Genomic DNA, 15,765 nt, shown 5'->3' with positions numbered 1-15,765 from the left:
ACTTCCTGTGAAAAACAACACCAGTATACGACACTGACAGTATGAATGGCTAAGAAATGTGCCAAGTCAGAATGACACAATGAACAGAACAAAAACAAAACAAAAAAAAAAAAAATCAATCAGATGTGACACCCAGAAGAACAGAAACAAAAAAACATTATAAAGCATGTGGGACAAAACGCAATGTTCTTCCTCTACCAAATAAAAGCTGGCTGGGATACGAGCCCTGCAGAATAGCAGTGTCACATTACCAGACAGCGGCTCAGCAGCTAACAGCATATAACAGGGCTAAAGCATCCCTCTGATCCCCATATGGGAAAACCTGATCTGTGAAACAAGATACACGAGGGCTGTGAAAACATTGGTTGAGCCAGTACAGAGAACTTCGATGGTGAGGTGGTGCCTTAGTACTACCATATACTGTATGTACTGTAAGCATGGTGTTTACAAGAGCTACGTGGTAAGTTAAAACTAAATGAAAAGTATATATTCCACACAGACATACGCACATGCACACACACAGAATCACACAAAGTGTAAACCACATCTTAGTGATGGTTACAGCCTGTTCCACCCTGCTGTGGCCAATACACAGGGCCACCCACAGGTTTACCAACACCAGTATTAATGCACACGCTCCCTTCAACTGGACAGCCTCCCCACGAGCTGCAATACATACAAATGACAGGGAGGGAATGCAGACTTCAACCTCTTACTGAGAAAAAGGGCTCTGAAAGCCGCTGGTTCAACTCTTCAGGGTCACAGTCAACTGCTGGATATAGAGCTTTCGCATAGGATGTTCAAAAATCCATATAACCATATCTGCTGACCTTGAATTATGACAGAAGGGTGGCTTAGTGTGAGAGGCTGAAGGAGGCTAACACCCCGACAAGCTCAAGAAAGAAAACTGAGGAATTGCCAAAATAACCATACATCCATTTCACAGTATTTTCTATATTGCAGAAGAATGCTGCTTATATAAGAAATTGAAAGTTAACTCAAACAAGCTTGAGTCTGATTTTAAGAAGTTCATTTGGCTTGTTTGAAAACCGTTAAGGTGTCTCATCTTATAATCCTATCCTCTAAAACATGCGGCTCTGAGTCATTAAAAAGATGCATTTCAGAACAGCAAACTGGATCCGGGACTAACTGCAACACATTCAGCACCTCAAATGTTTTGCTATATATACACACTTTGAAAAAGAAATGTGCTAAGTTTAATATTACTTAACATTTCATTTCACAGAGTACCCAGCGCGATGTGCCCTGTACAACAGTATGGGGTATATTCGATTTAGTCATCTCAACAGGCCGGATATTTTAGGCAGGACTGCTTTAAAAACTGGTTTTGGGTACATCAAGGCACATCACTAAATGCCAAATCATTTGGCAGGGAGCTTTGCAATGTAATTTTTATTGAAAAAAATAATAGAATTGTCATTAGTCAATCCTCATAATCAGAGAAAGCACTGCAAAGACAGTGTTAAAATAAAACATCAGGGCATATGGATCTTCATTTTGAAAATGTGACATTACTCACAAGGTATTATATTATCCAAAACTTCTTTATTACTAAAAGACATCTATAGTCATCTTTGTAATAATTAACTTTGTTTTCTCTGACTTTATTCAATTTTATTTGTATAGCGCCAAATCACAACAACAGTTATCTCACAGCGCTTTTCATAAAAGAGCAGGTCTAGACCCTACTCTATGATGTTATTTACAGAAGCCCAAAAATTCCTACCAAGAGCAAGCACTAGGCGACAGAGGAACGGAAAAACTTCCTTTTAAGAGGCAGAAACCGCGAGCAGAACCATGGCTCAGGGTGGGCGGCAATCTGCCTCGACTTTATGAAGCACCGATGAACCACTTTTTCTTTCTATCATTAAAACTGTAAATGACACAAGGAGACTGGAGTGTTGACAGCACTTAGGTATGAGTGGGAAGCTGTGCTTGATTTATGTTTAATTATTTTGATACCAGAAATAAAACAACCATTTCATTTTGTTTCATTTGTACCTGTATGTTCATCTCATTTTCTGTTAAATTTTTTACATGCCATTACTCTAATTATTTCCTCTATAAAACTGTCATGACACAGCCACACAATTAATATCTTAGTTTATTGATAAGATTTCCATTGTAATAGATACTACAATAAATATCCACTTTCAGTTATCATTCTGCCTTATGCCTTTAGCCCATGAGAAACCAGTTATCTTTATTTCTACAACTGCACCCACTTCTACACCACCTAGTTTTATATTCACACACACAGAGGCATTTCCACCTGGATGGTGCTGGCTGCCCTTAATATTTGTAACTGATGGAGAGGAAAGTGATTTATATGCCTCCCCACCAGGATTTAAAGAGGCCATCCTCCAGACATAATCTTGCATCTCTAATTAGACTACAGCTGCCCCTGATCTGACATTACAGTGATCCCCGATGATAGGCTACCACAGGCTTTTTCCGGAGAGTGTTAGGCTAGTTTCTGTTCGAGGCTTGCTTGGCTCCCATCCTCCTATTGTGCCAAATAACCTCCATCCCATGTCCCCCCAGTGTTGTCCTGCCCTACTTGGCATGCCGCCACTGGGAGTGAGTGTGTGTGTGTGTGTGTGTGTGTGTGTGTGTGTGTGTGTGTGTGTGTGTGTGTGTGTGTGTGTGTGAGGGTTTGATTTTAATAGAATCAAGATATGATAGTGCTTTGCGGGTTGAGGGTTGCAGTGTGGTTCTTCAGCATCTCAGAGAGACCTGTATCGCTTTTAAGTGGGTCTACCTAAGAAATTCTGATTGTGTGTGTGACTGAGTCATCATCAAAACCGCTCTTAAGTGTGGTGTGTGTGTGTTTCTCATCCTGAGGGGCTTATTGAGACAGTAGTGCTGGTTCTTGTCAAGAAATCCCCCTTCTTATGAATGGAAGGCTATAATCTCAGTGCCACACAGCACACAACTGGAAATAGTAGAAACAGCACCATCAAGCCCCCTCTGAAAGACAAATACTGTATCGGCACAGTGCACATGGCCACACAGGGGATTTTTGCTTTATTCAGCAAACATTTTAAAATGGGCAATTCTCTCTCTCTCTCTCTCTCTCTCTCAAAAACATACATTTACATGACTTTCAACTCAAAAGACACAGACCCACAAACATGTTTATACATCACACACAAACACATGTGTGAACATGCACACATAAGCACACTGCAGGGGATTAACTAGGAAAACACTCAATTAAAAAAAACAGCTTTAGCTCTTCCTAATGAAAAAGTAAGGGAAAAGAGATTAGACAGCTAGCAGGCAAGCGCTGACATATGAACAGCTATAAGCTGCTGCATATACACTAGACTTAAACCTCCATTTTCTATCATGTAATTGATCTCACAAGCACCATTTTGTTTGATATGTTCCTGCTACCCTGCTGCTTTGTAGTATCAGCATATTTAGAGTAGGAAACATTGGATGCAAGGTTTTGAGCATGCTGGAAGAACCACACATATATTAGGGGAGAAAATGTAATGGAGGGGAAGGGAAAAACAAAAAAGGGAATGAGCAGCACGGTGCTTTCATCTGATAATTATGAGGTTATTTTTCAGCAGGTAGGCTGCCTAGAAAAGCAGATTCCAGCCTGCAGAGAATTGTGATCAACCAAGCCTGGTCTGTTTAATAACCCTTGCCTCACCCAAGGGTAGATTTTGTTGGTAAATATTTTGATATACAGTACAGAGCAGGTTTTGAGCCAAACCTAAAATCTACCAGTGATTTGTTTCATTTGTTGAAAATTAGATGGGGGTCCTTTTGAAGATTGTGAACGGATTGTAACCTCTCAAAAATTTACCAATCGCCTCCTTTCTCAGTCACTTGGAACAGACACTATGCTGCTTCTTATGTGAAGAACTTGGGATGGATTTTCTACGAAATCCAATACGTAGGCTGTGACGTTCATGCGCGCTCCTGAGCCTCTTGCCTACTGATTCTGAACTGTACACACAGGAACAACACCGCAGCTAATGAAATGGAGTTTGATAACACCAAAAAATAACCGGCTCCTAGGTAAACACAGACTCCAACACAAACTCCACGTAAGGATAAAAAAACAAAATTTATTATTTAAAAGTTAATTAAAATTAAAGTTCTATGTGCTAAAGCCTGTCAGGACAAATGAGAATCAGACTAATGTCGGGCGAAAACACGTGTCAACGTCAGAAAAGCGTTCCACTTTGTTTAGTTTTCATCCTACTGGACAGGTAAGCTAGCATTACTGCATCAGTTAATGCTGGTACCGGTATTATGTCAAAGTGTTATTTTTAGCCTTCAAGAAATAATGGTGCAAAGCAAATGTGGAGTGATTTGTTTGTAAAACCAACAATGATGCAAGGCTGCAGCAGCCAGCTAGATTAGCACGGACCTGCCGTTGTTTGCTTCGTAACGTTTAATTTACAATTTAGATTTACTGAATTTACCAGTACTCAGGTAAACAGTTTCTTCACCAGTCTCAGTCGCCGTAACTTAAGTGACTCACATACTTTAAAATAATGCAAAATAATGGTGCAAGACAACAACAGTGGAAGACCTATTCAGTACAGTAACGTTACTTTACTGAGGTTTAACTGTGTGGCAACAATCTCATTTATAATATTCAGTGTTGCTCAATAACCGTTTTCGTTTTCATCCAATTTACAGCAATATCTCTACTGAAAACTGAAAATTTCACCTCTCAATATATGCTACAGATTTCACTATATAAAAATAGGGAAGGCGGGCCCTGTGGTCACCCTTTGCAATAGCTGACGTAGAGGGGCCTTGCAATTTAAAATAGGGGAGTCAAATGTGACATGAAAACAAACTAAACTTTAATTTTTTTCTAGCTTGAATAGAATGGGGCCACCATTAATGCTATCAATAACTCTGGTGCTTTTCCTACTATGTAAAGTCAAAGTGTCTGCAGTAAAGAGGGCCTATGGTTTAGCTCAGAGTTCAAACTGCAATACAATAATCAATTTTACATGTCGCCAATTATCATTTTTTATGCATAAGGGGATATATTAAGTTACACGAGCCACTTCTGAAACACAATATTGTAAAAGAGTGAACGGCAAGTTGCAGGAGAGACACCTGAATTTTTAAAATAAAGATGATGTGAGATTCCCCCTGGGATAATTTCCCCTTCCGGCAGCAATGTGCAGGAGTTTCCATGTTGATGTGTTTTGATTTGTCTGAAGGCTACTGGATCTTACAGTCTATGTTTAAGCTTTGATAAAGGCTGAGCACAGATTAAAGGGAATTTAATGATAAAGAAATGTAGTGATGGAAATTTCTTATATGGTTGTATTTTTTCCCCCCTCAAAGGCCCCCAATCAGGAGCCCTGCTCAATTTTAAAGCACTGTAAGAGCCAAGAAAGAGATCACTGACAAATACGTATTTTCTTGGATACGTGTCATATTGCTGGTCCACCTGTCACAGCGGCTGGTGCATCCATATTTTAATCAGCTGCTTTAATTTATGTTTATCATCAGACATATTTTCCATATGATGATATGACCCCTAATTCGCTTGCCAACCGGCTGTCAGAGTAAACTAGCAAAGTAATCCAGAAGGCCCATCCTAGTAATTAAATAGAACTGATGATTCTAGTAGAAAAACAGGTAGTAATGAAAGCATAGCGGTCTCAGAGACACAGACCCTTAAGTACACAGACAATTAGGATAACAGTCTTATCACAGGCCCCACTCCCTGCTTAAAGAAGAGTCAGATGTAATGGAAGAGTGTGCATACACTGAACACCAAATACACACACAACCTGAAGCTTTCTGAGCACAGGTCTGCACACACCCTAAACAGAGCAGAGGCTGAAGTAATGACTTTAGCGTAAGGTTAGTACCTCTGCAGCCGAGGTGCATTAATATTTTATGGGGCGATCCAGGGTGGTGCATGCATATGAGCAGGACTCTTCTCTGGTACCAATTTCTCCCCAAAGCTTCACGTCAACGGGCACGCAGGCTCCATCAAGTCACATTAGCAACAGAACAACTATCCCTCACTGCAGCTGTACGGACACACTGCAACAACATCTATGCAGTGGTTGGAGGTTCAATCCAAAGTCAGGTGCAAGCCAACCCCAAATGAGTGTGTGCACTGCCAGCACTCAATCACAGATCTGCCGGCTTTGTCTCCACTCCCAGACATCAGTGCTAAAGTTGATAATGAGCCTCGACAGGCACAGAGAACATGGAGGTGCAGTCCAAGGAGGAGTTTGAAATATAAAACGTAAGGTAACGTAAGAATCCAAAAGCACCAAGGGAGTACAATCAGCTCATCTGGCGTTCATGCCAATACGGTAGTGTTTATGTTTTACTTCTCGTGTTGACATTACAATTCCGTGAGCCTGTGACTGGATCATGCTCTGACTTCTCATGCTGATCTGAACTTGCTGGATTTTTCACTGTCCTTTAAAGAATACAAGTTTTGGTATCTTCATTTTTCAAATCACTAATTTAACAAAAACATTACACTCCTGTAAGTATATTTTTCTACATCAACATGGTCATCAAGAGTCTTCAAGCCTTGAGCTTCACCATTAAGTACAGCTCTTTTGAAAACTCCATACTGTCTGTTTCTTATTGTGCAGTTTCTAATTAGTAGAAAAATAGAAGCTCTATTAGCAAGAGCATTTGCCAGCTATGAATCTTCACACATCGAATGAAATATTCACACACTCCCACAAGCCTCTTCTCATAGACAGACCGAGCTAAACGTCATTGCCACATTTGCACCAAGGCCCATACATCTGAACTTCTTTTCTCAACTAAAACAAAAGGGAGAGGGACACAACAGGCGCTACAACTGTAAACTGGTTATCACTACAGCCACATCCTAAAGAACTGTGAAAAGATTCTCCGCACATATTTACCCACAACCTTCAGATTCCATTAGACAGGACGCAGTACAGGGTCTTATTCAGACTTTCCTAAATCAAGCATATTGGTTACAATTGTCACAATTTTGACTTGCCTGAGGCTAAGGTAATGTGCAGAATGTCAATGATGGCCTGACGTGTTTACTGCAGATTAGTGCAGACTCCTTCAAATGTTAGGCTAGTCCCCATGGCAAAATTGGGGTTTTAAGTAAGGGTGCTCCGATCGATCGGTCACCGATCATTATCGGCCGATAATGGCTTTTACTAGTTTGATCGGTGGTCGCTAAAAAGGCCGATAAGAAAAGACGATCAGATGATGCAATACTCGCCAGACAAATTTTCAACGGCAGCTAAAATGTTTCACTACGCTGTGTGAGCGGTTTTCAAAGCTAGCTAGCACCAAAGTCCTTCTCAGACAAGAAGGGATTAACGCGCCCACATAATCATTTACAATTAGAGTTGAGCAGCAATCAGACAAGTGGAGCAACACGCAGGAGCGATCATGTGAAACTCTCGCAGCTGTGCTTATCTCACACACAGGCCACCCGCAACCGGAGTCTAACAGACACAGCGCATCAGGCAGAGAGAGAGACTGATCCTTCAGTGTGAGTTTCCTGATGGAAAGAGCGGTGCCACTCAATCAGCTGACTGCATCTCTCTCTCTGTTTTCGTTACAAAAACGGAGACCTTTTGCTACGTTTCCGCCTCCCGTCCAGATTAAAACGGTGATACATTCTATGATCAGAAGATGTTTGTTTGAAAACGCTGCTGACCCGATGGACAAAATACAGGACTTTATAAAACGATAACACACACTCACATTTGGCTTTGTGAGTCGGTCTTATCAGCAAAAACACGCTACTTACAGAGTTTTAGTTTTGGCATTTTTATTAAAATATAAGTACTGTGTAAACTTAACAGTTAGCCTACTGTGCATGTCGCTGTATTTACTTTGTGACAACTCCCAGTCCATTTTCCGCCGCCGTCTCTCGTACTCCCAAAAAAGAAAAAAGTCTGGTGTGGTTCTTGGTCTGTATTAATTTCTTCTTTCGCTAAATCGTCTGCTACTGCGGAGTAGACCATCTGCTTCATGTTTACACTGGCACGCGCATGCCCAGTGTAGCTACCTGAACGGCCACTAGATGTGTGTTTTCAGTCGTTTTAATATAGACAGAGATCAACTCTGATACACAGCTGAAACACTGCTGTTGACGGAGAAGATCGTTATCGTTATAAAACTGTTTTAAAAACGTAGCAGTGTGGTTGTAGCCTCACATTACCACACTCCTCTCTCTACTCCTCTCATGTCAACCCTCCCGTATTTTTAACCTTTATGAAGTCAAATAAAAACCTTCTGGCCGTATTTAAAGTGTTTGCTACTCTCCCTCTGGTAAAGTCGGTGGCAGCATGTAAAATATGTAGACTGTGCTTCCTGCACAAGGATTAAAAATGAAAACAATCCACTGAAATGATATAAGGCCTATAGCCTACTAATGGCAAACCATATGTAATTATAATGAATATCGTAGCCTATGTAATATTAACAATTGACTGTATAATATGGAATTTACATTGTAGCCTATTTGTATTTATTTAAATTTGCCTTATTTTCAAATCTCATTGAAGGCAGTTTTGACTCCTCTCTGTAGCCCTTCTCCCTCTCTCCCCCCTAAAACCCACAGAACCTGCCTGAGCTTTCCAGAACAAAAAGCAGCTACTTCAGAGTTTATCATCGAGACTCATGATGCCTGTGCTCCTTTATCTCCTAAATATTTTGGCTACAGCCTTTTTTGTTGCAGTTTTAATGGTTGTAGTAAATTTATAAAGATGCTGTTTTTTCTGTTTTTGTAGTTTATTGCACAGTAAAGCTATATTTTGTTAAGCTATAAGATGTTCACAGTAACCAGGCAAAGGGTGCTATGGTTTCAGTCTCTAACACAGATTGAGCGGAATTTGTTGCCCATGTTTCCTGGCAATAAAATAAACAGTTGTCATTTCATGATACTTTATCATCTGTTAACTTTAATACTTAATACATTGTTTTGATGACCAATTAAATAAATATACAGTATACTGTATAATGCTACATGATAAATAAAACGCTCCAAATAGACCCAGTGATCGGTATCGGCCGTTACTGCTTTCAGCACTCGGTGATCGGCCCAAAAAATCCTGATCGGAGCACCTCTAGTTTTAAGCTTTAAAAGCCTTGTAAAGTTGTCTTTCAGAATTTCACTACATGCAGGACCTTTTCTAAATTTACACCATTTTAAGAAGGAGTATTTACAAATGTATGTATGTAACACCATCAACACACTTAAAGCACAAATAAGTATAAAAAGATCATGTCCTGTGTAACATTTTCCGTAAGATTGTGCCACTCAGTCCACACTGAATGTGTTTGACGTTTCAAAATGGCTGGAATGCACCATGTGAAGCATGCTATACAATGTTGACTGAAACAATACTGAGCTCCATGTGCATGCACCCTTGATCTGATGCTTTTTCAGCAATTAGGCCAAGTATGGTTACACTGAATAAAAATGGGTTACACATCTCATTACCTTGAAACAACACAGATCGTAATCACTGACACGTTTGAATGGCAGAATGCAGACGAATTTTCAGCTGCCCTTCAAGACTAATAAGTCTTAAATTAAATGCTGATGGTTTAATCAGCTGCATCTCCAAGACTGGGAGGTGGTTGGGGGGGGGGGGGGGGGGTGTGCACTGACTAACCAAGATAGAGCTGAGCTTCCTCCGAAGTGTTTTGTCTCTGAGCTTTTATTTAATGAGCAAAACTGAGCATGTTCAGTGATGCCACCACATCAACAATCATTTAGTTAATAGAACAGCTAAGAGGCCTGAGCTACAGTCTGCATCGCTGGGCGAGTACATCAGACTAAAGCTGGAAAGCTAGTGGGACTGTGTCACGATGACTGATTCCTACATCATCTCAGTATTCTCTCAAAACATCAGCACTGCCACAACTTTCTCATTATCGCACACAAAATCAATTATCTGCTAAAGCTTTTCTGCCTCTGCCTTGCTCATCTAATTATTAACACAGCTGCCAGCCAGATATTATTGTTGACCGTTGTCAGTCACTCTCATGCAAAGTCTAAAATACACAGGCCTTCACAATCATGGTTAAAACTAACATTTGCTAGTGTTTTCCAGCAGCACAATCTGACATTAACGTATCTAAACTCTCCCCCTTTCCCTTCAGCTCCCTGCCTTGGCCCTCACATCTGCAAAAGCTAATATTTCAATAGCTTGTGTCGGGTGTGGCTTATAGCTACACACTGCTTAGAGCTGTTAAACAGGGGGATGGGAGGCGGATCACGGTATCTATACATCAGCACTAATTGCCTGAATATACTCGGCAGCACAGTCTCACGTGTAAATGCAGCCTTTGTTTGCTCCCATGACTATGCTGATGACTGAGCCTGGTTTATTGTTATGGCGTGCAGTAAATTCTGTTGAACTTTGATCTTCCATCTTGGCAACCACAGGCAAAACATGTATGCTAGTAAAACAATGTACCAGCAAAATCAACCAATACACAAGCAGGTAAAAATCAGTAAAATAGGCAGTACGGGCATCAGGTTTTCAGAAATCAGTCCAAGCATAGTGAAATGTATGCATTGTTAATATCAGCATCTTCCTAACAATGTCATTGTATTTACCAAGCTCAAACACAATGGACATAGATATTTCTTGATAGTTCAAATTTAGTTTTTTTACGTGCCATCAATAGATCATGTGGAGAGAGATGACCTAGCGATTGGGCTGTTTGCCAGACAAATGAACAACAGCAAATGCGGCCTCTTAAAATAAACATCATACCATCTTATGACAAAAACGAAACTCTCAGCTATCCCTTCCAATACCTCAGGCTCAATAAGAGCGTGGTTTCATTTCATTTAAAGTTTTTCCAACTAAATCAGAGCTAGTGAAACAAACCTTTGTGTTTGCATCGCATCTATCTGCACATCTGATTCTGCCAGTACTTGTAACATTTATCGGTCGGCTCCAGGTTATGCATATAAACTAGAAAAATGGATGCAGATGAAGTCCTTAAAGCGAGTGAAATTATGCTTATTATTTGATGTTTAGAAAATAAATCTACAGTTTTTCCTCCATTCATATTGCTATGAATGTTATTCACAATATCAATGTCACTTTAAATCAGAGTATTTGTCATTGTTGCCACACTTTTGAATAAAAAATTCTTTAGATTCAGATTTACTGGTTATGAAAATAATTGTTGCAGCCCTATCTGTGGGTCGAATATGCATAAATCTTTGGTAGTACAACGACAGAGGGTTTACCTACTGAAGCGGCATATGTCACTTGTTCATTCAGGCTCATTAAATGCTGCTTGCGCTCTGTTAAAATAAATTCTACGTTGCTTTTGGTTGGGTAGAATCTGATCAAAGCTTGACTTACTGGATTATTTTAACAAATGATGGTGCATTTCAGTAGTTGACAGAACAGTATTAACGGCTGTGACTACATACCCGATCTTGGCCTTCTGCTTGGGCTTGGAGGAGGGTACAATGCAGGCCTTCCTACAGACCTTCTCTTTGGGCCGTGCCTTGCCGTTTCCTTTGTGTTTGCGGTCATGGTGCATCTTATACTGTGAGGAAGAGCTGGGGAAGCTTTCAGGGCTCATAACTCTGGGGATGTTTTTCTCTCCGCGCTGCCGTGCCTTAGCAATAGCCTCTGATATTATTCTATTGGCCTTCTCTTGCTTGTCCAGTAGATTTGACTCCATCTGATGATGTGTCCTCCGTGGCGTCCTTTTCTCTGATGAGGAGCTGGATGAGGATGAAGACGATGAGGAAGAGGAGGAAGACGATGAGCTGCTCTTCATTGGAGGACTGAGGACCCGTACCTGGCTACCCGGACCATTAGCGTTCTTTCGAGGCTAAGGAAAGAGAGAGAAAATTAAAGAGAATGGTAACTGGTCATTTGAATTATGATCCTCTGTAGGGCAAACATGTCACACATACTACAAACATGATGTAATCTATTGTACATGAACACAAACCCAAACTCAGTTGCTATATGCGCTATATAAGGAGCTAGTGATACACAGACCCATAAAAAGTTGACCTTTACAGAGTTGAGTGATTTAAGCTGATGTACAAAGACAAGCTTTAGCAGATTCTCTTACCAAACAAAGGACAAACAAAACAAAAAGATCAAACCGAACTCAGTTTATGTAAGCACATTATAGAGAGGTCTCCAACTGGGGATATAGGGAAGGGAAGTAATACAAGCAAACCATGGTTGCTTTAACAGAGTATGCAACCAGCACATTGAGATGCCATTTCACTATACAATAAGCGGAGGGTGAATCTGATAATCAAATATGAAATGGTTTAGAGGGGGAAAAAAAACTGTTATCCACTGTAACGTAATGAAATTACAATACTTTAATGCCATGATGTGACTACTGCAACTATCACTCATTCAAAACACAACCTTCTAGAGGCTGTGTGAACCTCTCACACTTGAGAGCTTGTTCCTGTCCCCACCTCCAACGCTGGGGGTGGGGGGTGGACCAGTCTCACTCAGCATGATGCTCTCTTCAGCTCTCAGTCTCCTATGCAACTCTACCAGCAGACCTTCAGCGTGAGAAAGGCCAGTGTTTCCCCGGAATTCATTTAGATCAGGTGGAGAGGACTTGAACTCTAAAACCATGTGACATGAAAACTCTGAGCCTGATACAAATTAAATTCTTTTAGGTGGAGTAAGCTGTTCAAGGCAGGGTAAACACTGGCTCAATGTAGCAGGTTAAAGTGAACGTTGCAGACATAAATAATCCAGCTTGGCTGATGTATGATAAAAATGTGAATAATAAATGGTGTGACTGCGGTTATGCCTACATGAGCGCCTTGTGGTGGGCCTTGAGCCCAGCGGAGAGGGAACCCATAAATGGATGACCTAATCTAAAAATGTTTTGCATATGCCTACATGGCCCAGGCGCGGCCGGTTGCCTTTTTTTTTTATTTTTTTTTTTTTTTCTCTCTCCACACTGCTAGCTAAATAAAGAGAATTAGCTTGAACCTTGCCAACAAAGTGGGGGGAGGGAGTTGAATAACTAGCAATTCATTTGGAAGGAAGCGCACGCACACACACAAAAGCAGCATTATGATATTCACGTGTGCAACGCTGCTGAGGCTATTAGGAAGAAATTTACTGGATCATGCTGGAATGTTCTCATTCAAGTTAAGGTAAAAAAAAAAAAAAGAGGGGGGAGGGGTTCAAAGTAATGCTTATGAGCGGAAGAACATGAGGGCACATGAAAGAAGCAGCAAGAGGAAGAAAAAAAAATACGAAAACAGGCTTCTATCAAAGAGAAGGGGGGGGGGGGGGAGATAAAATGCACCAAAACTGAGAGCACTGCAGCTGTGTAATACATCTATAAATAACTGAAATTACAGCCTGCCAGCACTGCAGTGATTTCAATCTCTCTAGCAGCACGTAGTCCTGTGAAAACGGCGGGTACCATCATTACAGCCCATGAAAAGGTAAACTCCATTTGGGCCGGCCAGCTTTCCCTCACTCTCACGCCCTCATTTCCACATGCTCTTTTGGTGACTGACAGGTTCAACTCATGGGAGGACACACACACACACACACACACACACGCATGCGTGCGCACACACCATGCACTGTACATAAACTATAGCTTGGGCAGAGGAATTCAAAATCAGGATGGGAAAGGGATGTATGGAATGAACCGAGCGTGGCAGTGAGGAAAGAAAACACTGAAACACAAGTGTCCCATGATAAGCACAGCAAAGCAAATGAGTATGGAGGGGAGAAAAATAAAGCAGCAACGAGTTCAAGATGGCGGCAGTGCAGCATGAGCCAGTAGCAGAGGAGGTTGTTCAGTTCCTGCCAGCCCCTCCTCCTCCCCCTCGTCCCTCCTCCCTCTCAGAGCAGCTCACTTACCCTTCCTCTTGGCCTCTTCACTGTAGACATGGTGTTTTTTTCCTTCCTCTTTCCTCCCCCTCTCCAACCGGCTAACAAAAGCCTTGCCCTTTCGCCGGGTTTTTTCCCCCCTCTCTGTTGCTCGCTTACGCTCGCTCTTACAAACACACTCACTCTTTCCCTTTCAACAGTGGTTTTCTCTCACTCTTCCTTGAGCTGTGTGTCCCCCCCTCCCCTCCCTCGCTCCTCGTTTGCCGCCTCCCCTCCTCCTCCCCGGTCAGCTCTTCTCCTCAGGCAGTGCAAGAGCACTGGAGCCGTTCGTCTCCTCCTCCCCCAGCGGGCAGGGCTCAAGAGGAGCGCATGGGAGCTCTCTCTCTCTCTCCCTCACCCTCGTTTGTCTCTTCACAGGGTGATGAGGGAGCAACGCTGTGGGCGGTAGAGGAGGTGCGTGGCAGTCCAGGAAGCTCTCATTCTGCTGCTGCGTGCTGCTTCGCTGTCGTCCGGCTTCACCCAAGTCTCCTTCACTCTCTTGCTGTTCGTGTGTGTCAGAGTTGCCTTCCCCTGCCTCCTCTCTCCTCCCCACTCATTGATTCCTCTTTCCGCCTGCCTCTCGTGTTCTCCCTCTATGCCTCTCTGATCCTTCTCCCTCTTATTTCTCGTTCTTTCTTGCTCTTCTCGCTTTGCCGTTTCCCTTTTTGCGCCTCTCCTCGTCTTCTTCACCAGCCAGGGTAAGGTAAGGTTTTATTACACACAAAAAGGCTTTTGTGTTAGCTTGCTTGCTTGCTTGTTGGCTGGTTGTTTTTTCCTCCTTTTTCCCCACTTGTCTTCCTCCCCTCTCCTTGGCTGGGGTGTGTATGGCGAGCTCGCGACTCTGGCAGGCAGAGCGGCAGAAAATGAAAGCACAAAGCAGCAAAATGCATCAGCATGAATATTAGAGATGTCGTTAAAACCCTCGTTTTTCTCTCTCTCTCTCTCTCTCTCTCTCACTCTTGCTCACTCACTCTCTCTCTCTCTCTCTCTCTTTGTAAGGAAGTAGGCCAGCAGATGGTGCTAGCAGTTATTACATTAACTTTCACAACTTAACCCCCGAAGTACTGGATTTCGCCCACACCACAGATTGTCAAAATCATAGCTTTTTCTATCCCCATGTAGGTTAGTGCCAGTGCCAATTTATTTATGGAACAGAAAAGCTAGATGAACAAACTGATAAATAAATCCACAAAGGCTAAAAATGTATTCCTGATACTAACAGCATGCTAACGTTGCAGACATTAAGAAATAAACACAGCAGTGTAAAGCAGATTTTCTACTTCCTAATCATGCCAGACACATGCAGCCTACTCTGCACCGCCTGTGAGGTCAATGCCAGGTCACCCCGCAATAACTTTTGGGGGAAAAAATCCAAGAGAGGAAAACTGTGATGTGTCCAATACAGCTCTTCTTGTGCGCCAGAAGTGATCTTGGGAGGAGCGAGCCGGCCTTTCTGGGGACTCCTGACAGCATGATGCAGAGACCATGTGCACTGGCTGGCACATGGTATCAGGAGGCTGGCCTGAAGCCAGGTACAGTGCACAGCGCTACTGGGTCAGGCCTAAGTTACTGACAGATAGCCCATCAACTTTTAAATCTTTATTTACTGTGCAAAATCAGCTGAACAGGCTTCTTTCCCAGCCAACTCCCTGTTCACTATTCCTGCAGAGGCAACCAGGACTACAGCCCACATACCTGGGGCTAGGACAAGGTATGTTTTGGACCTCATGTCTTAGAAGAGTTGCACTGATGGCCAGACCTAACACACTAAACATCTATATTCAAGTACACACACACACACACACACACACACACACACACACACACACACACACACACAGAATTGAAATGCTACATGTCAATACAT

The 15,765-nt window shown here is 42.1% G+C and overlaps 1 protein-coding gene and 1 long non-coding RNA gene across 10 annotated transcripts in view; one reads left to right on the top strand and one right to left on the bottom strand.

Annotated features, from left to right (window-relative positions):
* The window catches only part of chd9 (chromodomain helicase DNA binding protein 9), a 77,964-nt gene that overhangs the window by 35,263 nt on the left and 26,936 nt on the right, over positions 1 to 15,765 (bottom strand). For 8 of the 9 annotated variants that reach the window (XM_038701678.1, XM_038701681.1, XM_038701682.1 and 5 more), the window contains one exon: positions 11,444 to 11,853. In XM_038701678.1, coding sequence (XP_038557606.1) covers positions 11,444 to 11,853 — 410 coding nt within the window. Of the gene's footprint in view, positions 1 to 11,443; positions 11,854 to 13,889; positions 14,098 to 15,765 lie in introns of those variants that run through there. The other variant, XM_038701685.1, reaches the window with a different exon arrangement.
* On the top strand, positions 14,273 to 15,248 carry LOC119890415. The gene is made up of 2 exons (XR_005442230.1): positions 14,273 to 14,601; positions 15,195 to 15,248. It is a non-coding gene; the product is annotated as an uncharacterized LOC119890415 (long non-coding RNA).

Source organism: Micropterus salmoides, unplaced genomic scaffold (assembly GCF_014851395.1).
Source record: "Micropterus salmoides isolate LMB-PRFRI ecotype aquatic unplaced genomic scaffold, ASM1485139v1 Ms_hic_scaffold_6, whole genome shotgun sequence".
In the NCBI taxonomy this organism is placed as follows: Eukaryota; Metazoa; Chordata; class Actinopteri; order Centrarchiformes; family Centrarchidae; genus Micropterus; species Micropterus salmoides.
This window is presented reverse-complemented; position numbering and strand designations above follow the sequence as displayed.